Source organism: Phocoena phocoena, chromosome 3 (genome assembly GCF_963924675.1).
Source record: "Phocoena phocoena chromosome 3, mPhoPho1.1, whole genome shotgun sequence".
Taxonomy (NCBI): Eukaryota; Metazoa; Chordata; class Mammalia; order Artiodactyla; family Phocoenidae; genus Phocoena; species Phocoena phocoena.
Genome location: NC_089221.1, coordinates 12276085 through 12303217, shown reverse-complemented (window position 1 = coordinate 12303217; position 27133 = coordinate 12276085). Strand labels below are relative to the sequence as shown.

At 42.5% G+C, this 27133-nt stretch overlaps 1 protein-coding gene across 1 annotated transcript in view; it reads right to left on the bottom strand.

Annotated features, from left to right (window-relative positions):
• The window catches only part of TRIO (trio Rho guanine nucleotide exchange factor), a 372408-nt gene that overhangs the window by 91649 nt on the left and 253626 nt on the right, over nt 1-27133 (bottom strand). Inside the window, exons 21-31 of the mRNA XM_065873385.1 lie at nt 26557-26679; nt 14064-14258; nt 13850-13965; nt 12960-13026; nt 12243-12352; nt 11248-11317; nt 10566-10655; nt 8747-8839; nt 6569-6680; nt 5020-5210; nt 3004-3105 (exon numbers count right to left, since the gene is read on the bottom strand). Coding sequence (XP_065729457.1) covers nt 3004-3105; nt 5020-5210; nt 6569-6680; nt 8747-8839; nt 10566-10655; nt 11248-11317; nt 12243-12352; nt 12960-13026; nt 13850-13965; nt 14064-14258; nt 26557-26679 — 1269 coding nt within the window. The remainder of the gene's footprint in view (nt 1-3003; nt 3106-5019; nt 5211-6568; nt 6681-8746; nt 8840-10565; nt 10656-11247; nt 11318-12242; nt 12353-12959; nt 13027-13849; nt 13966-14063; nt 14259-26556; nt 26680-27133) is intronic.

The window sequence follows — 27133 nt, the reverse complement described above, 5'->3', positions numbered from 1 at the left end:
GTTCTCTGGAAAAGACACATCGTAGATACTCAACAAGCATCGGTGGAATGAACACATATGGCATCACTTTTTCCAGATTTTTTTCTTTCACTGTGCCTCAAAGGAGGTGGTTTTTTTTTTTTTTTTTTTTCCTTTTTTACATGTTCTGGGCCTTAGTAACAGTTTTTAATTTCCTTACGGAAAACATCAACCTCCTATGATATAAGCATAATTCCCTGTGAATGATTAAAACAATCGTCAGTGGGATTATGGATGAGATCACGCAGGGAGGGGAACCCAGCATTTTCTCGTGGTGGACCTTGTTTTTGAAAATACAAGGTCAAAGCCCATGCTGGGGAAGGAAATTAAAATTGAGAACTCTCTTTCTAAACAAAATGTTTTCACTGGAGGGTGTGTCTTCAAAGTTAATGAGAGGCAGTAACAGAGAAATGAGTGAAGGAGAAAAGGAGCCTCCTGTCCCTCTCCCCAGATCTGATGCCAGGAGAGCAGTTAAACCGATTTCTCCTGGGGCAGGAGGCAGCGTGACTAGGGAACAGGGGAATCTGTGCATGAAATCAGCATCTCAGGATGGACAACTGTGAACAACACAGAACTACTGGCATTTAAATGCCTGAGACAAATATTTGGGACGTTAAACAAAGCGAAGTATCTGAGAAAGGACATTTGGCAAAGTTTGGAGATCTGTATGTACCATGTTCAGAAATAAAGAAAATTCTCATAATTTAAGTAGAGCAAACTGACCATTATCTTTATGGAGAGCAATTCTCCTAATTCAACAAGGAAAAAAGGCACCCGTTTTTCAGAGACAGTAAAAGAAAGGTAACCCAGCTAGAGTACTAAGCAAAGGCCCCACGTGGCTAAAGAAGGGAATAATTTGTTTCATACTCTCAGTAGTCTCAATCTGCTCAAGAAAGGATTTAGAAATAAAATTCTCCTTTCCAGACTGTAAAAGTAAAAACAGGTCACAATTTTGTTCTACAAGTACTAGGCCATCACCATCACCGTCATTACCACCGTTACTGTCACCACCGCCACCACCACCACTGTCTACACCATCTACACCACTGCCATCTCTACCACTGTCTATACCCTCACCACCACCTATACCATAAGCACCATTGCCACTGCTAAAATATCCACCAACTCCACCTCCACCTCCACCTCCACCCTCACCATCTCTACCACCATCGACACCCTCACCATCTCTACCACCATCGACACCCTCACCACCACCTATACCATAACCACCATCGCCACTGCTAAGATATCCACCACCTCCACCACCATCTAGCCATCACCATCTCTACCACCATCGACACCCTCACCATCTCTACCACCATCGACACCCTCACCACCACCTATACCATAACCACCATCACCACTGCTAAGATATCCACCACCTCCACCTCCACCACCATCTAGCCATCACCATCTCTACCACCATCGACACCCTCACCATCTCTACCACCATCGACACCCTCACCACCACCTATACCATAACCACCATCGCCACTGCTAAGATATCCACCACCTCCACCTCCACCACCATCTAGCCATCACCACCACCACCGCTAAGCAGTGTCTGAAATTAATAAGGACGGCATTTCCTTTAGCCTCTCGTTAGAAGTCAGAAAAATATTACCCTCCATTCCCTAGAAAACTTTCATTTGGTAAAGCCTGCAAGGAAATCTGATTCTTCAATTGCATCGTGAGTATTTTATTATGTCCTAAATGAAAGTAGTCCATGTCTGGCTAGAATACCTGGCACTATTTCTCAGATGTACCCTTTGGCATGTGTCACTGCAGCTAATCTGGATAAATACTCATGAGTTGGAAGTTTTAAGGTCTTGAGTATACTTTAAAACTTTATCCCTTAGAAAAGTTCAGCTATCTAATATCGAGCTATCAGTGCAATTTGTATTTTATAGGGCTTTACGCCAGTACTAACGAGAATACACTGGGTTGGTAGTCATATATTCATTGCAAAACAATCCATCATTTCCATGTGAATAAAGACCTTAGGAACACAATGGCTTCCACAGTCAGCGGTCACTAAAGTACAGGCTCTACAAGAGCGCTGTACTGTTAAATAACTCACAGTTGCTGGAAATACCGTAGAGAGATTCAAAAAGAATGTAAGGGACAAAATTGCTGACATGCAAGTCCACACACCAGAGGCCCATTAAGCCTTTGGCTCGTCTCCCAATATTCTACAAATCTTCAGCTACATCTGAAGTCGCTTATGGTCTTTCCAGATAGCTCAGGAAGACAGTTCCATCTGCATTTTCTCAAACACAGGAGGAGGGAAGTCCACAAGACACCCTTAGAGCCCTCCAACTTTCCTAGGAGAGGTTAGTATACTCAAAACAGCGTTCAAATTAAATATTCAAAGATATATTCCTCCCTCAAAGACTACACACTCCAAAGCACCCTTAGTGTTTTTAAACACTTTAAATGATAACATTACCAAACCCTACACCTGATCATGACCGCCCCCGCTCCCCGCCACTTTTTTTCTCTGCCTCCAAACTGGAAAGCCAAAGACTCTTAGGACCCCATGAAGACTCCTGGCACGTTCAGCCTTGAAACTGCCAAAGGCCCTCACAGATTCATCAGGTGCCTATTCTCCTTTGGAAACCAGAGGTCAAGTGCACAATGGGAAGCTACTGGTCCATATCTCCCTCCTCCTGTACCTCAACTTCTTGCATCTCTTATGCAATCACCCAATTCTTTGCAAGACTGGAAGAATGGAGAAGTTTAGAAAGACCTTTCTCCAAGTGACCTTTTGTAGGCAAGCAAAAATTTAGCTCGAGTAATTTCACCACTAGAATACCAAACTGAATTTATTCTACTGTTCTTTTTGTGGTAATCCCCAATCTCTACAGAACACAAAGGGAACAATAAAAGGACATGAAAACCAATATGGCTCAACAACAGGAAAAAGCACTCACAGACATGGTAACCTTGTCACAAAGCACATTCCCAAGCTTCGGATGGACGTACCTTAAGGACAATTTTATTATCTGAAGTTGGCGTCCTCCCCACCCACAGTGCAAATTTGCAAGGATCTCCTTCAACGTGTTCTGTGACACCCAACTCTGAGGTCTGGATAAAAAGACAATTACATAATTAGGCAACAGTAAAATTCTGGCAGGATATAGAACAGAGACAAAGGAAACCGTTTTTGGTGACCTGTGCTCATGCTAGGTTGTAATGACACGGTTTTGTTTACACTGACACATACTCCTTAGACCTCACTTTAGTTAAAATGAGGAAATTTTGTTCTTAGGCTACACATGATTGGCTTCATCTCTTTCGCTTCCTCTGAGCACCTCCACTGGAAATCCTGATGCAGGTCAACAAGCAAATCCAGAAGAAGAAAACAAAATATCTGGAAAGTTCTATTTCCTATTATCTGGAAAATCAAGAGCTATTTTCAACCTAATAAGCAATAAAATGAGTCTGTCCTAGTTGCAAAAGAGCTGCTACCATGCACCTTCATTGACGAACTAGCTTCACAGGAGAAGCTAAATGATATTTTAAAACGCAGCTCGTTTCCACTGTGTTTATCAATAGCATTAATGTTTACTATTTCGCCAATAATGTTAAGGGGGCTAAGAGACAAACTTTCTCTCTATAATACATGCATTTGCAGGAGATGCAGAACACGGAAGAGTGTAGATGAAGGTCAACGTCTTCATCCTCCCCCGCAATCAGGTTCACCCCAATGCATTCTCTCCTTTCCAGCAAAGGAAGTGATTCATAATTGTGGCCTCTGAGGGAACCTTAACTTTTAAAAGATAAATTAAGTGAAGATGTATCAGCTTCTAAAACAGACTAGCTTGGGCCCTAGGGACTGATTAAGGCCAGCTAGTGAAATTATTAGACAGCAATGCTTCATGTTTTCTTTCCAGTTACAATATGATCTAAAATGATGTAAGGTGGGCTGTGATCCAAAAGCCAATCTCAAACAGGAAACAAGCCAAAGAAAATGGTATGCCTATCGTTAGCCTGAACCTGCAAACCCCAGATTATTATTAAGGTGACTTCTACACTTGGTAGTATTCTATTACTTCGGGAATTTGATTAATACGTGGATACCATAAAAATGTATAATGTATAAGTTGTCCAAAGTCCAAACATCTACCAATATTTATAAGTGATCTGCCATATCCTGTGAAGAAACCAAATTCTACCCCATTTTCTATTCTCTGATTGTGATTTTTTCCTCCCACTGCCCAGCAATTTTGTGTTGAAAGCCCTCTGAGATATCGCCCACGCAGGGAAGGCGAGGATGACACCCGCCCGAGACTTTTCGGAGCGTCGACCTGTGGTTTATAGATACTCGTGTGGGGCTGCCACCCACAGAAAAGAGCACCAGGTGTGTTTCTCTTGCCCGGAAGTACGCCGGCAAGTTAAAGAATTCAGAGGCATCACTCTATCTACCAAGCGCTCAAGGGAGGCTGTCTCTAGGCAGGTGGGGCTGGGTACCTTTAAAACGATTTCTGCTTATAACATACATTTTCTCTCATAATGGTATTCTGCTGCTGTTTTTCATAAATGTATTTTTAATGAAAAAATCAAACTTCATCATTAAGAGCCCACAGTTAGCCACCCAGTAGGCTGCTTCGATAAATTCCAATGTCGGTGAATGAAATATTAATTATAATGAGATGAGAACTTAATTATAGTCTAACATGACTGATTGATTTATAAAGCTAGTTAAGGCACACAGGAGATAAATAATTTAAGTTCACTTACGAAGTGTCTTCTTATGCTGCAGTTGGATTCTACGGGATTTAGAAAAAGCAAGTTTCCTAGGTCTAGGGACACTCAAAACTCACAAGCGCCCTCCAGTGGACTCAAGGCTGTCAGAATTTCACTGAAGAAGCTGCTTCAGAGTCACACTTTAGGAGTTTGGAGGTTAAACTGAAGGCCACAAACAGTAATTTTTCTCTGACCACAAGAAGCTGCAACTGTGTCACCTTTAAACTTACAATTCTGAAGGCCTATACTTACAAACAATTTGCTTTTATAAAGGTACTTGCTTCTGCCACTGGAATCTTTCACTTCTTTACTAAACACTAAGGACATTTCAAAAAGGAAGAGGTGCCGTTCTCGACCCTTTCGAATTAAGGTTTTGGGGTCCCACACTTGGAAGGATTCCTGCAGGATGAGTTCTCCCTGAGACTCAATGTTTTCATCAAACCCTAGAACACGAAAAAAAGGAGGCACGGTCAATTTGAAAGAAAATGAAAAATGATGCAGTAGTAGCATCATGGCTACTTAAACATTTGCAAAACGCCCATCCACTCAATCTCTGATTAAAGTTTCCCATCTGGGCCTCTGGCTACCCTTCCTTGGGGGGTTTTCTCTCCTCTGGACACGAAGCTCTTCAAGCCAGTCGGTCGCGCTCTGGTCACTGGCTGCCGTTCACTGCGGCTGTCTCTTCCTCAAGTGGCCGACACCCGGGCAGGGGCTTCTAGTTACGTGCCAGCCTCCAGGGGCCCCGTCCTCTAGGAGCAGAAGCCCCTCCGTGGCCGCTCAAGCCAGCACTACACTTCCCATCCCCCCGTGCGGCCAGGAGCAGTCACAAGCACGCTCACCTATGCCCGGGCCACGCAGGGAGACTCGGGCACAACTTCTGGTTTCTGCCCTTCGAGCTGTCCCCTCCCCGCTCTTTCCCCACATCCTGCTAGATGGAAGGCTAACGTGGCCTTGACACACCCTGCAGCTGGCCAACCAGCAAAACATCCAAGGAGTGGAGAGAGACCAGCTGGACAGAGCCTGAGTCCCCGGTGACGCCCTGAGGGCTGCCCAACAGCTCGGGATTTTACATCAGAGGGGGAAAAGGTGCTCTGGCTTGGCCTCTGAGGTGGGGGGGGCGGGGTCTCTGTAACTAACAAACAGCAGCACCTCTGCCCTAACTGGGAAACTGTTCAATGGGACCAATGGTGACCACACAGGCTGGCCAAAGCGTTTGGGGCAGGATTACTTCTTAAAATAACTCTGCGTAACCTGATAATGAGAGTTGAGCTGAAACACAGAAATAGCTTTCTTAAACAGAAGCATTCGTGGAAACTATAGTGGCGTTGACCATTTTTAGGCGTATTTATCTGATTCTCTTTTTGCCACGTTCCACGCGCTGTTTGGCTGCACGGGCAGGGATGTGGAACCTGCTTGGTTCAAGGCTCTGACAAGTGATGCCAGAGATGGGGAAGATTCGAGCGCTGTTAGGGATTTTACAATCTTGGGGGATGGATCTACCTATCCTTCCACCTGTCCTTCTAACACAGAGACCAGGTAGCTGAAGGCAAGTGACACAAGGTGCTCCCAGGGTTCAGAGTGTGGAGCGGCTGCTCTCCAGTGAGGGGACAAGGACAGGCTTGTGATGAGGTCGAAGCATGTCATGTACTCCTTAAGGGAAGCAACGAGACCAATTATTGCAAAAAGAAGGCACCTGCACCTGCACTGATGACTCCTAACTAAACACAGAGGCACAAGGACGCGGTGGGGGGGTGGTGGGGGGGGTGGACAGGTGGCGTCAGCAGGAGGCGGGAGGACGTACCTTCCAGCATGCTCAGGTGCATGGCGTCGTTGGCCCGTTTTGGCACACTGAGCATCACCTCCAGGCCGTCCTTAATCTCCCCCTTCCCCTCCTCGCAGCACGTGAGCAGCTCCTGTGGGAAACCGACACCGTGAGCGAGCCCAGGAGAGCAACATGCTCCGCTACGGAGGTCTTTGCAGAAATGAAAGAGTCTGTGAAAATCCATGACTTGCAAGATAAAAACAAACTGTGGTCAATTGGGCAGAGATTCGCACAGAGAGCGAATGATAAAACTGAACTGCCTCTTAATCCAATGGATGCAAGGGTGTGTCCTGCTCAAATCAGGACGTTTCTTCAGTTCAGAGGAAACCAGACACAGTCAGAGATTAAAACGAAGTTAGTGTCCACGTCAACTACCGAGCCTCAAAAATGACAAATGAAATATTTAAGCAGTGTAGCAAAGCACAGTCGGCTAGTGGTTACATCCGAAGGTCAAGCCAGAGTCCAGTTAGTACTGCTCTGCTTGCACAGGATCCCAGCATGATCCTGAGCCCTCTGGCGCCGTGAACACGACGTCTCCTCGGCCCTGGAGCTGCCCTATCTCACAGCGGGAACAGCATCGCTGCAGTTACCTACAGGGAAACGCTTCTTCTCTGTGCTGGGACATTCAGAAAGCTCTAATGATTGCAGCACGCCTCCCCGGGCATAATTACATTTCAGATCTGCGTAGGGGAACACCTGTCATTAGAGGAGTGACAGCAGGACAACAGATTCACATTCTGGCGGGCTCCAAGATATTTTCTCACCAGCGCATCTATGATTTTTATCAGGCAGTGACAGTAACAACAGCTTTCTGTGTCCTGGGGCTCAACAAGAGGGACGTGGCCCTGCAGTCATACCCTGGATGGTTTCGGGCAATGCAGCTGCCTGACAGGCCCCTCTTCTCATGGCCAGATGGTGTGCACCTATTATTCTGAGCAGCTTGGCAAAAAGCGCTTTAAAACTGCAATGCACTGAGGCTAACATCACTGTCAGGAAACGCTCCTCGCTGGGGAGCTCAGCATAGCTCATGACTGCTCTCTTGAAGAACCCCTGGGCAGAATAAAGTCAGGTTTATAAATTGAAGCAGAGGTTTAACAGTGAATGACTACATGTGAGGTCACCGAGGAAGAGATCTTTACTAGAACCATGTGCTAAAAACAAAACCCATCAATCCTGAGGACACTAAGAGGTAAATTGCCTCTGCAGAATTAGAAAGCAAAGGGCAAACGTGAATACAAACAACTTAGCCTCCTGACTTGTATTTCATGTTTATAGCAACCACGTATTTCTGCCGTGGTGGTCATAAAATCACTTAATGGGGTTCTGACAGGGAAGTGCAGGAGAGCTCTTCCAATGTAAGAATGCCATAATGGTACCCCTTCACCAAAGAATGTAGGCACTTTTTACTGTTTCTAGATTTTTTTGTATGAACAAAAAGGGTAAAAATAAGGGTTTCAGGCATTCATAACTTCATCTTCTGTATTTCTTTTATATCTAGAAAAATTACATGATCATCTCCTATTGCTGTGTTAGGACCGAACTGGGGACTTAGTTGGGTTCATGCAATGTTCTTACTGGGATGAACGGATGTGGGTACGTTCTAATGTTTAATAACATTCACCAGCCAAGGAAACGGTGGGGTAAACACCATGAGATAGAGTTTGTAAATTATTTTTCTTGTAGTCAAGAAAATGTGCGTCAGTTATATATAATGAATTCTGTAACAACTCTTATCACAAATGCTAAGTTTTCTTCACCATTCTATCGTCAGAACTAATCATTATTTGGTTTTTACAAGTGTGATTTTAACTATAATCATTCATAACCAAGAAACAGCAGGGGTCAGTCTGATACAAGTCATACTGGGAACAATGGTACTAAGTCATCCAGGATTGACAATTTTTCCTTCCCTTCTCATTTTATGTCAGGGACTAGGGTCAGTCAACAAAGTTCAGGTGCATAATCAAGAAATACACTATTATTTACCAGATGCACTGACAGATGGGTCGGGGCAATAAACGGCAATGAGTTGTAAAATAACATTAATTTGCTAGGTGTTATTTCAAAAACTCAGGGTACTTTACATACATAAAACAATGTCAAAAGGATAATGCACGGTGCATAAAATTTTTCAGGCTGAAGAGGCTTCATACATACTTTTAAAAGGAGCTGATACTTCGTTATTCGCTGAACAGGTTTAATAAGGTAGGAAGAGATGGAATTGGCTAATCCGTGCCGCTGTTGTATCTCCTGAATTTAAAAAAAGCATACACACACACACACACCACTGTGTAAGTCAGATAACAGGAACTAAAAATTTACATTCATTTACCCCCACGATGAATACACACAAACCACTTTTTCTAAAGTAGGAATCACTATTGCTTCTTTTAATAAGGTCAACATAAAAATAACAAATCTCGGTCATCACTTTGAATACTAAAGACACAGTGTTTCCCCTGTATTACAGGCCTCCACGTGCAGAGGTCAAGCAGGGAAGCCAACCACCCCTGGTGCCATCATCACTGTGCCTGCCCGGCAGTCAGACTCTCCCACTGCAGCTCCTGAAGCTTCGGCCACGTGCGCACCCTCGTCACAGGCCACATCGCAACCCTCCCTACTGGAGGCTTCCTTCGTCCTCGCTATAAGGAAGTCCTCTCTCCTGCTTGCTCTCATTTTCACACCAACCTACTGTATTTGCAGTATCTTAGCTCTTGGCATCTTCCTTAGGGCATGGGGCTTTTTTTAATGACTTTTGATTCCAAACAGCACATGTGCCATACGGTCAATAAGGCCTTCAAAAATCCTAACTGCATAGAGCCACAGTGCTGGGCTCCACATAATGGCAAAGACCCAGGGTCGTGTGAAATATCGGAAAGAAAAGGCCTCACTGGGCTGGGAGCAGGGCTTCATATTCACCCAGGCAGTGATGTGTAACTACTGGCCATGAGAATGGCCACTAAGATAGGGGCATCTACAGGCAGGGCTCCATCTCAAAAGACAGGAGCTGAAATGTATCCTAATTTCCCAGACTTTCGGCGAAGAGCAGATGATCACACTCGGCCATGTACAAACATAAAGACGGAAACAAGTCTAATACCCTCGTGGCCTCATGCACCAAATTATACGTAAAATTCGAAAGTACCTTATCTTTTAATCAAAATTTATTTGGCACACATTTGACTCTGTTCTGGAAACCCCCAAATCACTCTATATATCATGAGGCTCCACCACCTTTCGTACTAAATAACCTCCCCGCAACACGGTCCCAAAAACGACGAACTATGTTCACACCAATGAGAACATAATTAATGAACCTCCCGACGGTCTGAGCTGTTAGAGAGCTACGTGTACAACTGTACTGACAGGCCACTTCTGGAAGTCAATAACATCATGAAATTGAAATGGGAACAATAAATGATCGAAAAAGATTCAAAGTTACTTGTTTATAGAGGGGGAAAGAAGCTTAATAGTTAATACTCATACTTTTTACATGATATTACATGTAAAAAATTAATGACTATATATAAATTGTAAGTAATGACATATACACACATGTATATATTAAAATCGGAATTTTTTACAGATATACAGCTTGCAGTATTTGAGAAGCATCTTTTAAAAACAGAATATAAGAATATCCCATTATAAGATCAGCTCGGTGCTTTGTGACCGCCTGGAGGGGTGGGACAGGGAGGGTGGGAGGGAGGGAGATGCGAGAGGGAAGAGATATGGGAACGTATGTATATGTATAACTGATTCACTTTGTTATAAAGCATAAACTAACACACCATTGTAAAGCAATTATACCCCAGTAAAGTGTGGAAAAAAAAAAAAGAATATCCCATTATAAATGTGATAGATAAAAATGGTATCATGCCATCCATTAGGTGAAAGTTATGAGTCATGCTGCATTTTATGTACACGAAATGCAACTTAGAAAATATCACAGCTTCTTTAGCGATCTATTACTTACATCAAAGTAGGATCCCGCATGCTCTAATATCAGCTGAGTAGAATCAGGCTTATTTTTGCAATATGTGACATACATCTGAAACTTGTCTGCCTATATAAACAAAAAGAAAATTAGACTATCTCTTTCAAATGACAATAAATCAAATTATGATATACTTTTATGTAGAAAAGAAGCTGTGTATATAAATGAAATTCAAGCCCCCAATTTAAGAAACCCTACTTTATAAAGAAAGCTATTAAAATAAGAAACACATCCTGCTAATAGGACACACGTCCTCCCCTGGCCTGGAGAGTCAGGGCTGGATGCCGGCCCCTCTTCCCATGATGCTATATGCAAACGTGAGTGTCACACTTAGAGAGCAGGGCCTGATCACCAGGTCACTTGCCTCCTTCCCTCCCTCCCGACCGGACAATCCTCCCAGGCAGGGCTGGGCACTCACGATTACCCGTGAATCCCCAGGGCCATGAAGAGAACTCAACGTTCTATCTCAAACCATCACTACTGTCAATAAAAAGTTTATTCCACATTAATAACTAGCTGGAGAATGTAATTCTTTGAGGTAAAGTCTATTTCTCTCTCTGTAGACACCAGGAGAAAATGGCGACACTTGAGAAATGAACAGTATTCCTTCCAACTTCCCTCAAAGCAACTGTGACAGAACAAGCAGCTGAGGTCTCATTACCCAGGTTACAAAGCAATGTCCAACGTCCTCTGGCAACTGTTCATATTTTTCCAGCTCTTTGAGGAATATGCTGCAGAGACAGAAAACGATACTAAATGATTACGGTGTTCTAAAACATTTTACTAGTGAGATACGCCGGGAATTAGACCAAGCATACCGTGAATTCAGACAATGTCTGAACTTCATCATTTTAATTAAATGCAGTGAAAACTGTAACTTCTAGACTTTAATTTAACAAAATGTAGAGCAAGTGCTCTGAACTAGGGTAAGTTATCGCGACTTTCAAAGAGTTCACCTTTGAACACTTTCAACAGCAGCTTACTTCTGGGAAAGTGGTACGTTTACTAGCTAAGGACATAAGTTAGGGAGGTAAACACTCAGCCTAGAGAACCCGTTTAGATTCTAGCATCTTTGCTGGGGTGGGGGGCAGGGAAGCGGGGAAGACACCGCCAGCTCTGGCCCAGCATCCTCTTTCCACAGGCTATTTGGGCTGTACAGGCTCCACCTAGAGGAGCTTCTGCTGCCTTTTTTTTTGATCTTGAAAATAAAACCATGTTCCTCCTATGGCCTGTGGAAAGGGCACTTTATTCTGGTCACACTACACATCTGTTCAGTCCTCAGTGCCTTCCTCCTTCTTATTAGAAAAGACCAAATGCCAGCCAGCAGCCCCACAGAGGGCGGTTCTTTCTTTTAACCTTAAGAAGTTAACTGATGTAGCAGCTGATGACAAAGGCTTGAGAGAAGTTAGGGTCCCTACAAAACCAGCTTTCAGTTTTCCTAATCTCATTTCTATAAAAAGTAAACACAAAGTTGAGTCTCTGCTAAAATTGTCTCTAGAATGTCTGTGCTTGTGAAGCAAGTCTGGCAGGCTTCCTCCAAATTTCAACAAAATCACTGGAATCTATGCTTATTTATTGGAAACTTTCATTTGTCATGAAACTTCGGCACAGATTTCCAGAGTGGCTAATGAGGTCCCCAAAGATAAAGCCACTCACTTATTGTGAAACTCATAGATTTCCTGCATGTTCCCGAAGATAACGAGCTCTTTGTTCACAATGCCGGGCGGGATCTCCTCCACACCACTGGTCATTTCCCACAGGTAGGTCTGGCCGGGAGGGAAAAAGAGAGGGTTAGATGAAAACCCACACCTCACCTTCAAGAAACAGGTACTCCTGACCTCTGTGAATACGTACCCAGGGTTAATGTATAATTGAAAATATATCTTAACGATACAACCTTTTGCAAAAAAAAACACGAGGAACTATTTTTTTAAAAATCTCAGTTGTTATTAATACTTGAGAACAGTTTCCATACTTTTCAGCTCTAAATGCATTCCCAGCTTCAAATTTTGGGATAAACCTACGTCACAAGGTACGGCAAAGCTCCGTTAAACTACTGAGCGTCAGCTGCCAGTCATAATCGGTAGGCACAGTTCTCTGAAGCTGCTGTAAAATTCTACACAGAGAGAACATCAGCCAGGCCATCATGTGGTAAACGGAATGAGAGGATTAGTGCTGCGTCATCTCTGTAATGAGCAACAACACGCCTAGAACTTCACAGAAGTGCAGCAACGTGCACAGAAGGCTGCTCCGTGCGCACTTCAAATCTCCAAAATAACAGCAAAACGTGATTATTTTAAGAACTGCCAACAGGTAAGAATCAACAGCGACACTATACTCCATCTCAACAAATAAGCAGAAAAACTTACTTACATCCATACACTCCCGGAGGTCTCTTACATAAGCCTTTTCAGTTTGAATCAGCTCAGCCATTATGAACCTTAAAGCAGAGGAAAAGACAGCAACTAGTTTAGTTCACAGTCAGGATACATGCTTATGTTAACTATTTACTTTTAGGGTCTATGAAATAATAAGGTGGTTGAAAAAGCACTAGTCAGTGATATGTTCTGGAGAATTAAGGCAAGAATAGAAGAACTAACAGTATCCAGTCACCAATTCAAAGGAAAAAACATTCTGGAAAAAATTTTGTTAAGGTACCTACTGGTCATGGTTTCTCAACTTGGCAGTACTGACGTTTGGGGCTGGAGGATGCTTTGCTGTGGGACTGTCCTGTGCCTTATAAAACGTTTCGCAGCATCCCTGGTTCCGCCCACTAGATGCCAGGAGCCCTCCCCGCTCCCCACTGGGTGACAACCAAAAATGTCTCCACGTATTGCCAAATGTCCGTCCGGGGGGACAAAGCTGGCCCCGACTGAGAGCCACTGGTTTAGGGCAATCTTTTGTCTTTATAAATATTTAGTACAGTTTACTAATTAGCAACTTCCAAAGAGCTGCACTTGTGTTATTAATTTCTTCTCCTTAGTATTAGTACTCATGACCTATTGATGACAAACGACACTAAAACAACTCGTCAACCACATATGAAATGGGGGCACATGAACAAAACAACAAGATACTGTCTCTGCATCAGGGGACAGTGGACACAGTGGCATTTTTGCTGTAAAAACTAAGCATATTCAGAGCAATGAGAAGTATGAACACTGCTTGATTTCAAAGCACACACAGAAGTAAGCATCTTTGTCCAAGTGACATTTTCTTCACTTTTTCAATGAATCCCGGCAGGTTCTTAAAGACAAGCTTACTCTTTCCTGCGGGCAGATTTCCGTTTTTCTTCATTAAGCTCATGAGCGGCATCGCGGAGTTTCACCTCTGACCCGGGGATACTGGCCGGAATGATGTCTAGCTGAAGACTTTTACTCTGTGGAATAAGGGAGTCAACGAACTTCAGTTAATTAAATCGACAAACAGTACGAAGAAGAAGACAGTCATTTATTCAATTTGCACAAAGCAATTTACCGATTTGTTGGAATCTGAAGAAATCCCCAGGGCTTTCTCCAAAGAGGTCCTGTACTTCTCCATCCGCAGAGAGAAATCTCTGTACCTCTTATCCACTGCAGTGACACATTTTTTTATCTCTGCCGCATGGGCATGCCCCTTTTCACAAAAGCCATCAGCCAGCTGTATCAATAGCTTCACTCTCTCTTTGGTTTGCTGCAAAAAAACAACAGGAAAGTATTGTGAAGCAAATGAACCCAACTGCCAGAAACCAGAAACACGGTGGCAACGTGCCTACAACTCTGAGCTCTGAACAGGAAAATAACTGCTGGTGACAGAAACTCAGACTGAAACCCTAAGTCCACCCAATCCATCCCCCCGATCCTAGACTGGCTCCGTTTCCTCAGCTCTTCTGCAATGAATGGCATTTTTATGACCTCGAGGAAGAAGTCTGGACTGTCTCTGGACGGTGCCTTCACCTGGTAGATGGTCAGTCCCTCTGCAAAATGAACAAGTGGGTGCTCACTCAGGACGGCCTCTACATTCCACGACTCTCCTCCTGTGAAGGCCATAGGTAGTGCTTACGGCCACCTCCCGCCTTACGCTTGTTTATTCTGTGTCCCCAGTTAGACCGAAAGCCCTTTTAGGGCAGCAGCCGTCTGAGATTTTCGTTCTCCTGAAGCCTATGTGGCTAAGCCCCCGCCGCCGCCCCCCCGCCCCCACAGATGCTCAACCAAATCCCTGAAGCCACAGCATCACAGCACGCGCTCGTTTCTTCTTTAATTCTCAGTAGACCCGGAGGAAAAGCCACGACTAGGGAAGCTGCCTTCATAGAGGTATTTTAAACTTAGTCCCTGTTTTAAAACTCTCTCTCAGAAATACACTTATTTCATTTTATATGCACATAGAAAGATCTTTAAGTATGACTTTCCTACTTTTATAGCTACGGATAACCATAAAACACTGGTCTGATGGATGGATGGATAGATACATACATACATACGGCAGTGATTTCAGTCAAATCCGATTCTTCAACAGATTTTTCGTCACATCCGTTTATTTCACTTATCATTTCACTCATTTTGCCTTATTACTTGTATCATTTGTTGCTACCGTTTCATTTAGTCCTTGGGCTTCCTTCAACCTTCCCACTGGCACTTCATACAAGTATAGTTACTCTGCTGCTATGGAACCTGCTTTCCTCACTTAGGCTTTAACTAGAAAATCTTTATGACTAACACTCAGGAAATTGACTTTAAAAATCCCCCAAAGGAAGGAGGTCAGGGTTCAAAACCTGGATAAACTATCTTACTTTGTACAATAAAAGTTTTGAGCAGAGTTCACTAGGCAGCCTGCAGAGCCAGCTGTGAACATCCTCAGACTCTACACGAACGCCCCCCGGGCTCCTCCACAGGGTCCAGCTTGCCCACCATCCCTCCAGGCTTGCTGGCCTCCATCTCTGTGTACCAGTGCCCCTTCCGCCCGGAATGCTGTTCCCCTGGACGTCTCCATGGTTCCTTCACGCTTTGCTCGAATAAAGGCCACTTCTCACCGGCCTCCCTAACCCTCACGACTGCCACGCACCTCCCTCACCCAGTCTGCTCTGCTCCGCCCCACAGCACGCCTCACCCTCCCAAGAGGTGTAATTCACTTGCTAAGATCACTGCCTGTCTCTCTCCTGGTTAGAATGCACCTGCCAGCAGCCAGGGACATTTGCTTCCTCTGCTCACTAGTATCTCACACACCTTCTACGTGTCTGGCACATGGTGGCCATCTACCAAATATTTATTGAGATAATAAATTAACATTAGGTCCTTTATGCAAGTGTGTATACACCTGCAACTTCAATGGGAGTGGTAGTTACTTTTAACTGGCATGAATACATACTTTACAAAAAAAACTACAGGAAAACAGAACTCCAGAGACATTAATACCTCTGTGGAAAAAACTGCTATTGCAAATTGTATAAAAGCTGTTTATTGGAGAAAGTCAGCCAAACAAAACACTCTGAAAGTTTTTAGGGCCTTCATCTTGCATGGAAATGAACTCAAGTAGAGTGAGCTAAAAGGAAAATATCTGTCAAACAAACCTTCTGATTTGTGATCAGCATGATACCTTTCTGGTTAAGAGAAGCCCAATTATGTATCAAGGAAGTAAGAAATCAAAGCTTCAGACTTGGAAGCATAAATTCCAAAAGGGATTTAAGTTAGAAACATTATTAAATTTTAATATCAAAGACAATTGACATGGCTGATACAGGATTTTTAAAAAATCAGGTTGCCTAAAGACGGTCTTGCTGTTTACCAAGACATTAATCTTCTGAAAAGCACAGGGAAGTTGGGTTTTAGCACCATTTAAGCATTTCTTTTCCACTGCCATGAATGACATCAGTGGAGGGCACTGCAAACAGCCGACCCTTGAACAACTCAGGGGTTGGGGTGCTGACCCCTGCGCCTCACTTCTCACCCCGCCCCCATGAAGTCCACATCCGAGGCTCCAGTGGGAACAGGCAGTACTATAGTACGTATTTGTTGACAAAAATCTGAGTATAAGTGGACCCACACAGCTCACCCCCGTGTTGTCCAAGGACCGCTTAATCTTTAAGGAGTTAAGAAAGTTATTTCATGGTTTAAGCAGTGGGGACATAGAAGTGAAGATAAAAAAGAAAATGCATCTTACCTACATTAAAACAGAAAACAAAAGCCACCAAGAAACTAAAGGAAGATTTTCATATATGTCAAAAACACATCACAAAACAGACCTAGTTGCAAGCATGTGATGCCAACAGGCTGAGTCTATGAAATTAGATACAGAACAAAAGGTTTCCTATAGGCAAAGCCTGGCAGATCTATAAATCTTCCATTTGCAAACTTCATTTAAACAAAAATGCTCATCAGATAGTCAAAGGCTTCTTGAGGAGAACTGCCGACTGCCGAAGCCTATCAAAGATGGCAACCCTCCCCTCCCCCGTGGCTTTTTCTCTTATTATTTAACATGTATGTATATATATTTACTCATTTATCATGTTATTGCTCGTTTCTCTAACTAGAACGTGCAATCCATGAGCTCTGCACCAATGAGTGGTTCCTGGTATATTGTAGAGGCCAATAAATAATTGTTGAGTGAATGAATGGTGTGATCAAAATTAAGTAGGACGAACCTGCTAATCCACGAACATTTTATAACAGTGTCTTTTTATTTTAACTGGTATTTTTATTTATTTTTTATTTTTTTATTTTTTTTTGCGGTATGCGGGCCTCTCACTGAGTGGCCTCTCCTGTTGCAGAGCACAGGCTCCGGACGCGCAGGCTCAGCGGCAATGGCTCACGGACCCAGCCGCTCCGAGGCATGTGGGATCTTCCCGGACCGGGGCACGAACCCGTGTCCCCTGCATCGGCAGGCGGACTCTCAACCACTGCGCCACCAGGGAAGCCCCTCAACTGGTATTTTTAAAATGCATTCACAGAATTCAAAATTCAAAAGGTACAAAAGGACACAAAGTGAGAAGCCTTCTCACTCCACATGCACCTGTTACCTGTATCAGCTTCTTGTGTACCACCCCGGAGATGTTTTATTATATACAAGCAAGTGCGTGTATGTATACGTGTATTTCTCTCCCTTCCCTTTTTTGCATAAATGCCTATGACAAGCACTGTGCGGCACCCAGCATTTTCAGTTAACAACTCTCGCTTATCCTTCACCATCAGGACACAGCTGCCTCCTTGTTTGTATAAGAGATTGTTATGAAAGCAGATTTTTATTTTTGAAGAGTACAAATATAATCTGAACAACCTCATCTTTAGGCATAATCAAGGGACTGGAGAAAAATAAAGGCAGACCGAACGTTGAAGTCCACATGCTCACGAGAGCTTTACTCATCGTGTTCTCAGGTAATCAGACACCCAGAAAGGATGCATATTCAATGGTCTCAGACACTTTCTAGCAAAGTAAGGCACTTGGCATGGGTGACAAAGTTGTGAAGGTCTTAGTAAGCCAGTGGGTTTCAAACTTGAGTGTGCATAAAAACCACCTGGTGAGCTTGTTAGAAATGCTCCTTTTCAAGCCTTGCTCCCAGGGAGTCCAAGTCAGTACGTGCCTGGTGAGGATAGAAATCTGCTTTGAAGGAAACACCCATGGCCTGGATGCCGGTGGTGCTTAAAAGCATTCTGAGAAATTACTGCCTTGAGTTGCAAAGGAATCAAGCTGAGTCTTAATCAGAGAGTGAGGAGAGGTTTCATTTCCATGAACCCTAAAAATGTTACAATACTAATTATGTAACTACTGAACTGGAAGATGTCATGTCAGAACGGAGGATCTTCTACCTAACAAGAGAAAAAGTGACTTCTTAGAAGACGCTGAGACAGAGGGACAGAAGGCTGGCAAGAGCATCATTTCATCACAAAAAACTGAACGATGTCGCCAAGCACCAGGGCAGGCGCCTTCTGATTAAAAGAAAAGGAGCCAGAAACCAAGGAAAAAATGCTAAGAAAAAAACCTGAGAGGTGCTCTTTTCAAAACCCATCAGTTCCTCTTGGCGAAACTAATTCAATATACCCGACAAAAGAAACAGCTCTATTTGGGAAATAGAAAAATCAGATGTCACCTATGATTTTAGACGCTGATTTTTTAAATAAAATACAGGCAAAAATATGCCTGTTACTGCTCATTCTTCCCAAAACCACAACCCAAGTCTGAGGAAAAGGGCAAACTAGAAATAATGGAAAAATCCCTTTGTACGTGCTCCACTGGCGGCACAAAGCTGCCACGCTACTCAGCTCTAGACGACGACATTCCCACCACAACCTGTGTACGTGGCATGGCACCCCCTGGAGCTGGGCAGTGAACAGCTGTCTGGCTGTACGCATGGCTTGCAGAGTACAGCATCCATGGAAATTTAAGTCAGTGCAAATGAGCAAAGCTTAAATCTACCTGAGTGTATCTTAGGCATTTTCTTACTATCTATAACCAAATGTCATTCAATGAAACAAATATAAATCATATAAGGCACACAACAACTGTATTTATTATCCAATTATTAACAAAAAATAAGAATTATTCGGCCAAACATGTACTGCAGCTAGAGGAAGGAAAACATATGATCCTTACCTGCAGAGGTACGACAGGTCAGCTCCCCTTAACCGAGCGGGCGGGGGCCCCCTCGGAGCGTTCATGGCCCCTCTGGGTGTGGCTCGCCCTACCCAAATGCTCCTGCTGCCAGGCCTCCCCACTGAGCCCCGCTACACTGTGTGTCCTCCAGAACAGAGACCAGGGGTTCCCACAGCCCGGCACCGAGAGCCTGAATGGAAAAAGTACACTTACGGCTTGGGATGGAGGGGAGCTGAGAAGAGAGCCCCAGGAAGAAAGAACAGCAGGACTCAGAAGTTGTTACAGAATGTATCAAAAAGGAAAAATAAACATAATACAAAGTAGCTGTTGTCATTCTAAACGATTTAAAAATTCCCCATGGATATGTTTTTAAAGCCAAGATAAGGGCCACACAAGAAATTCAATCTTTTTACTTTATAGGAACATTTTTTTTTTTTAGGAACACTTTTTCTTTTTTTTTAAGTTTTAGTTTTATATTGGAGTAGAGCCAATTAACAGTGCTGTGATAGTTTCAGGTGCACGGCAAAGCAACTCAGCCATGTATACACGAGTCCATTCGCCCCAGACTCCCCTCCCATTCAGGCTGCCACATAACACTGAGCAGAGTTCCCTGTGCTATACAGTAGGTCCTTGTTGGTTATCCTTTTTAAATATAGTAGTACATATACACCACTTCTTTCTTTGTTGTTTTTTTTCAATATAACCTTTTATTTTATTTTATTTAACATCTTTATTGGAGGATAATTGCTTTACATTGTTGTGTTAGTTTCTGCTGTAAAACAAAGTGAACCAGCGGTACATACACATATATCCCCATATCTCCTCCCTCTTGTGTCTCCCTCCCACCCCTCCCTATCCTACCCCTCTAGGTGGTCACAAAGCACCAAGCTGATCTCCCTGTGCTATGCGGCTGCTTCTCACTAGCTATCTATTTTACGTTTGGTAGTGTATATATGTCCATGCCACTCTCTCACTTCGTCCCAGCTTACCCTTCCCCCTCCCCGTATCCTCAAGTCCATTCTCTATGTCTGCGCCTTTATTCCTGTCCTGCCCTGCCCCTAGGTTCTTCAGAACTTTTTTTTTTTTTTAGATTCCATATATATGTGTTAGCATACAGTATTTGTTTTTCTCTTTCTGACTTCATTCTGTATGACAGACTCTAGGTCCATCCACCTCACTACAAATAACTCAATTTCGTTTCTTTTTATGGCTGAGTAATATTCCATTGTATATATGTGCCACATCTTCTTCATCCATTTATCTGTCGATGGACACTTAGGTTGTTTCCATGTCCTGGCTACTGTAAATAGAGCTACAATGAACACTGTGGTACATGACTCTTTTTGAATTATAGTTTTCTCAGGGTATATGCCCAGCAGTGAGATTGCTGGGTCATATGGTAGGTCTATTTTTAGTTTTTTAAGGAACCTCCATACTGTTCTCCATAGTGGCCATATCAATTTACATTCCCACCAACGGTGCAAGAGGGTTCCCTTTTCTCCAAACCTTCTCCAGCATTTATTGTTTGTAGATTTTTTGATGATGGCCATTCTGACAGGTGTGAGGTGATAACTCATTGTAGTTTTGATTTGCATTTCTCTAGTGACTAGTGACGTTGAGCATCCTTTCACGTGTTTGTTGGCAATCTGTATATCTTCTTTGGAGAAATGTCTACTTAGGTCTTCTGCCCATTTTTGGATTGGGTTGTTTGTTTTTTTGATATTGAGCTGCATGAACTGCTTGTATATTTTGGAGATTAATCCTTTGTCCACTGCTTCGTTTACAAATATTTTCTCCCATTCTGAGGGTTGTCTTTTCGTCTTATGGTTTTCTTTGCTGTGCAAAAGCTTTTAAGTTTCATTACGTCCCATTTGTTTATTTTTGTTTTTATATCCATTTCTCCAGGAGGTGGGTGAAAAAGGATCCTGCTGTGATTTATGTCATAGAGTGTTCTGCCTATGTTTTCCTCCAAGAGTTTTATAGTGTCTGGCCTTAAATTTAGGTCTTTAATCCATTTGGAGTTTATTTTTGTGTAGGGTGTTAGGGAGTGTTCTAATTTCATTCTTTTACATGTAGCTGTCCAGTTTGCCCAGTACCACTTACTGAAGAGGCTGTCTTTTCTCCACTGTATATTCTTGCCTAATTTATCAAAGATAAGGTGACCATATGTGCATGGGTTTATCTCTGGGCTTTCTATCCTGTACCACTGATCTATATTTCTGTTTCTGTGCCAGTACCACACTGTCTTGATTACTGTACCTTTGTAGTGTAGTCTGAAGTCAGGGAACCTGATTGCTCCAGCTCCATTTTTCTTTCTCAAGATTGATTTGGCTATTCGGGGTCTTTTGTGTTTCCATACAAACTGTGATATCTTTTGTTCTAGTTCTGTGAAAAATGCCACTGGTAGTTTGATAGGGATTGCACTGAATCTGTAGATTGCTTTGGGTAGTATACTCATTTCCACAATGTTGATTCTTCCAATCCAAGAACATGGTATATCTCTCCACGTTTGTATCATTTTAATTTCTTTCATCAGTGTCTTATAATTTTCTGCATACAGGTCTTTTGTCTCCTTAGGTAAGTTTATTCCTAGGTATTTTATTCTTTTTGTTGCAATGGTAAATGGGAGTGTTTCCTTAATTTCTCTTTCAGATTTTTCATCATTAGTGTATAGGAATGCAAGAGATTTCTGGGCATTAATTTTGTATCCTGCAACTTTACCAAATTCATTGATTAGCTCTAGTAGTTTTCTGGTGGCATCTTTACGATTCTCTATGTATAGTATCATGTCATCTGCAAACAGTGACAGCTTTACTTCTTCTTTTCCAGTTTGGATTCCTTTTATTTCTTCTTCTTCTCTGATTGCTGTGGCTAAAACTTCCAAACCTATGTCGAATAATAGTGGTGAAAGTGGGCAACCTTGTCTTGTCCCTCATCTTACGGGAAATGGTTTCAGTTTTTCACCATTGAGAACGATGCTGGCTGTGGGTTTGTCACATATGGCCTTTATTATGTTGAGGTATGTTCCCGCTATGCCTACTTTCTGGAGAGTTTTCATCATAAATGGGTGTTGAACTTTGTTGAAAGCTTTCTCTGCATCTATTGAGTTGATCATGTGGTTTTTCTCCTTCAATTTGTTAATATGGTGTATCACATTGATTCATTTGTGTACACTGAAGAATCCTTGCATTCCTGGGATAAACCCCACTTGATCATGGTGTATGATCCTTTTAATGTGCTGTTGGATTCTGTTTGCTAGTATTTTGTTGAGGATTTTTGCATCTCTGTTCGTCAGTGATATTGGCCTGTAGTTTTCTTTTTTTGTAACATCTTTGTCTGGTTTTGGTATCAGGGTGATGGTGGCCTCGTAGAATGAGTTTGGGAGTGTTCCTCCCTCTGCTATATTTTGGAAGAGTTCGAGAAGGATATGTGTTAGCTGTTTTCTAAACGTTTGATAGAATTCACCTGTGAAGCCATCTGGTCCTGGACTTTTGTTTGTTGGAAGATTTTTAATCACAGTTTCAATTTCAGTGCTTGTGATTGGTCTGTTCATATTTTCTATTTCTTCCTGATTCAGTCTTGGCAGGTTGTGCATTTCTAAGAATTTTTCCATTTCTTCCAGGTTGTCCATTTTATTGGCATACAGTTGCCTGTAGTAATCTCTCATGATCTTTTGTATTTCTGCAGCGTCAGTTGTTATTTCTCCTTTTTCATTTCTAATTCTATTGATTTGAGTCTTCCCCCTTTTTTTCTTGATGAGTCTGGCTAATGGTTTATCAATTTTGTTTATCTTCTCAAAGAACCAGCTTTTAGATTTATTGATCTTTGCTACTGTTTCCTTCATTTCTTTTTCATTTATTTCTGATTTCATCTTTATGATTTCTTTCCTTCTGCTAACTCTGGGGTTTTATTGTTCTTCTCTCTTAATTGCTTTAGGTGTGAGGTTAGGTTGTTTATTTGAGATGTTTCCTGTTTCTTAAGGTAGGGTTGTATTGCTATAAACTTCCCTCTTAGAACTGCTTTTGCTGCATCCCATAGGTTTTCGGTCATTGTGTTTTCATTGTCATTTGTTTCCAGGTATTTTTTGATTTCCTCTCTGATTTCTTCAGTGATCTCTTAGTTATTTAGTAGCATATTGTTTAGCCTCCATGTGTTTGTAATTTTTACAGTTTTCTTCCTGTAATTGATATCTAGTCTCATAGTGTTGTGGTCAGAAAAGATAATTGATATGATTTCAATTTTCTTAAAATTACCAAGGTGTGATTTGTGACCCAAGATATGATCTATCCTGGAGAATGTTCCATGAGCACTTGTGAAGAAAGTGTATTTTGTTGTTTCTGGATGGGATGCCCTATAAATATCAATTAAGTCCATCTTGTTTAATGTATCACTTAAAGCTTTTGTTTCCTTATTTATTTTCATTTTGGTTGATCTCTCCATTGGTGAAAGTGGGGTGTTAAAGTCCACTACTATTACTGTGTTATTGTCGATTTTCCCTTTTATGGCTGTTAGCATTTGCCTTATGTATTGAGGTGCTCCTATGCTGGGTGCATAAATATTTATAATTGTTATATCATCTTCTTGGATTGATCCCTTGATCATCATGTAGTGTCCTTCTTTGTCTCTTGTAAGAGTCTTTATTTTAAAGTCTATTGGGTCTGATATGAGAATTGCTACTCCAGCTTTCTTTTGATTTCCATTTGCATGGAATATCTTTTTCCATACCCTCACTTTCAGTCTGTATGTGTCGCTAGGTCTGAAATGGGTCTCTTGTAGACATGATATATACAGGTGTTGTTCCTGTATCCATTCAGGCAGTCTGTGTCTTTTGGTTGGAGCATTTAATCCATTTACATTTAAGGTAATTATTGATATGTATGTTCTTATTACCATTTTCTTAATTGTTTGGGGTTTCTTATTGTAGGTCTTTTCCTTCTCATGTTTCCTGCCTAGAGAAGCTCCTTTAGCATTTGCTGTAAAGGTGGTTTGGGGTGATGAATTCTCTTAACTTTTGTTTGTCTGTAAAGGTTTTAATTTCTCCATCAAATCTGAATGAGATCCTTGCTGGGTAGCGTAATCTTGGTTGTAGGTTTTTCCCTTTCATCACTTTAAATATGTCCTGCCACTCCCTTCTGGCTTGCAGTTTCTGCTGAAAAATCAGCTGTTAACCTTATGGGGATTCCCTTGTATGTTATTTGCTGCTTTTCCTTTGCTGCTTTTAATATTTTTTCTTTGTATTTAATTTTTGATAGTTTTATTAATAGGTGTCTTGGCATGTTTCTCCTTGGATTTATCCTGTATGGGACTCTGTGCTTCCTGGACTATTTCCTTTCCTGTATTAGGGAAGTTTTCAACTATAGTCTCTTCAAATATTTTCTCACACCCTTTCTTTTTCTCTTCTTCTTCTGGGACCCCTATAATTCGAACGCTGGTGCATTTAATGTTGTCCCAGCAGTCTCTGAGACTTTCCTCAATTCTTTTCATTCTTTTTTCTTTATTCTGCTCTGTGTTAGTTATTTCAACTATTGTATCTTCCAGGTCACTTATCTGTTCTTTTGCCTCAGTTATTCTGCTACTGATTCCTTCTAGAGAACTTTTAATTTCATTTATTGTGCTGTTCATCATTGTTTGTTTGCTCTCTTGTTCTTTTAGGTCCTTGTTAAACATTTCTTGTATTTTCTCCATTCTATTTCCAAGATTTTGGACCATCTTTACTATCATTACTCTGAACTCTTTTTCAGGTAGACTGCCTATTTCCTCTTCATTTGTTTGGTCTGGTGGGTTTTTACCTTGCTCCTTCATCTGCTGCATATTTCTCTGTCTTCTCATTTTGCTTAATTTACTGTGTTTGGCGTCTCCTTTTTGCATGCTGCAGGTTCATAGTTCCTGTTGTTTTTGGTGTCTGCCCCCGGTGGCTAAGGTTGGTTCAGTGGGTTGTCTAGGCTTCCTCGTGGAGGGGACTGGTGCCTGTGTTCTGGTGGATGAGGCTGGATCTTGTCTTTCTGGTGGGCGTGACCACATCCAGCGGTGTGTTTTGGGGTGTCTTTGAACTTATGATTTTAGGCAGCCACTCTGCTAATGGGTGGGGTTGTGTTCCTGTCTTGCTAGTTGTTTGGCATGGGGTGTCCAGCACTGGAGCTTGCTGGTTGTTGCGTGGAGCTGGGTCTTAGTGTTGAGACAGAGATCTCTGGGAATGCTCTTGCCAAATGACGTTACGCGGGGCCGGGAGGTCTCTGGTGGACCAATGTCCTGAACTCAGCTCTCCCACCTCAGAGGCTCAGGCCTGACACCCAGTCGGAGCATCAAGACCCTGTCAGCCACACGGCCAGGTACGTGGGGGAGTTTCTTGCCTTTTGGGAGGTCTGAGGTCTTCTGCCAGCGTTCAGTAGGTGTTCTGTTGGAGTTGTTCCACATGTAGATGTACTTTTGATGTATCTGTGGGGAGGACGGTGATCTCCACGTCTTATTCCTCCACTATCTTGAAGGTCTCTCCTCAGGAACATTTCTTTTTACCCAAAAATTATTATGCAGCTTCATCATTTATTTTCTACTCTTAAATGTGAAGTAATTTCCAATTTTCTCTAAAACCTTAACTCTATCATCAAGAACAGAGGTGCTCCTGAAAACAGTACATAGAATGTATATTCAAAACTTTGAAAAACAAAAAACAAGAACACCACAGGTTGAGAAGGGAAGCCTAGAAGCCTCAAAATTGTTTTGAGGTATAAGAAGGAATTAGCCCCTGCAAATATTTTAATTGAGAAAACATTCGTGTCAGTGTGTGAATTCTTACACATCTGCTTAAAAATTCACAGTCACATGTACTGCATATGCCATAAAGATGTATTTAATTCAGCAGAAAAGTGAAAATGCCTCCAGTTTTATAAGCCTATGAACAGCCACTGACATAAACTCTGCCAACTATAAAACCCGGACAGCTTCGTGACTGGACAACTGGGCATGATGCTACTGCAGCAGTCTTCACCGTTCAAGACAAGGAAAGGAAACACGCACAGGATCCGTCTAAGTCAAGCCGGGAACACCAGCGTTCCATAAAAATAGCAAGTACTCAGAAAATACTTGGAAAACCGAATGAAAATAAGAGAAGAACGAAAAGGACAAAGAAGAAAGAAAAAATAAAGGAAGGAGGTGGGAGGCATTTCCAGAAATCAGAGGCACAAGAGGAAACAGAGAAACAAAGGGACAAATGAGGACAGTGTGAAAGGCCTTAGAATTACCACTAAAGTAGGGTCTAACAGTCCATCTGGCTCACCCCGTTCCTCCCATTGCATAAGGTATTTCTTCAATGAAATTTTTAGGAAAGACCTCTTTTACACCAAGTATCCTGTTCGAGGTCATCCTGGAAACACGCAGGAGGCACGCAGGCACTGAGCCAATGCAAGCTCACCTTTGCCGTGATCTGGAAGTCCTCGTGCTCCTTCAGCAGCTCCTGGGTGTGCTGGATACTCGAACCTGTGGAGGTGTGTGTGGAAAGGTAGAACTCCCCGCTGTCATGGATCCACTCCAAAGCCTAGAGACAGAAGGAATGGAAACAGGTTCACGGCTCAACGTCAGTGAAGCCAGTCCCAATACCTCAGTATCTCATTTAAACGCAAAGTCACACTCCCAGGCGCATCAAGAAACACTCCCTCAAAGAGAGATGAGCTTCTGAAACATGTACTTAATTCCAAAATTAAAAGTTGACATTCTAGAAAACTGTAATCATGTCACTTAGGCATCAATGATAACAAGCTCAGGAGTTTCTTATAAGCATGAACCAAGGGCCATAAGAGTCCAGTGAATAGCCTCCCTCAAGAATACTGAGAAAGTGTGGGGAACGGGAAGTCTGAGACCCTCGCGTTGCTGAACACTGAGACATTCACGTCACAGGGACTCGACAGCCTTCCTGGGGTGATCTAACTTAAAACAGGAAAAGAAAGCAGATGCAAATTCCCAGCTTTCAAATGTACAGTGTTAGCCGATTC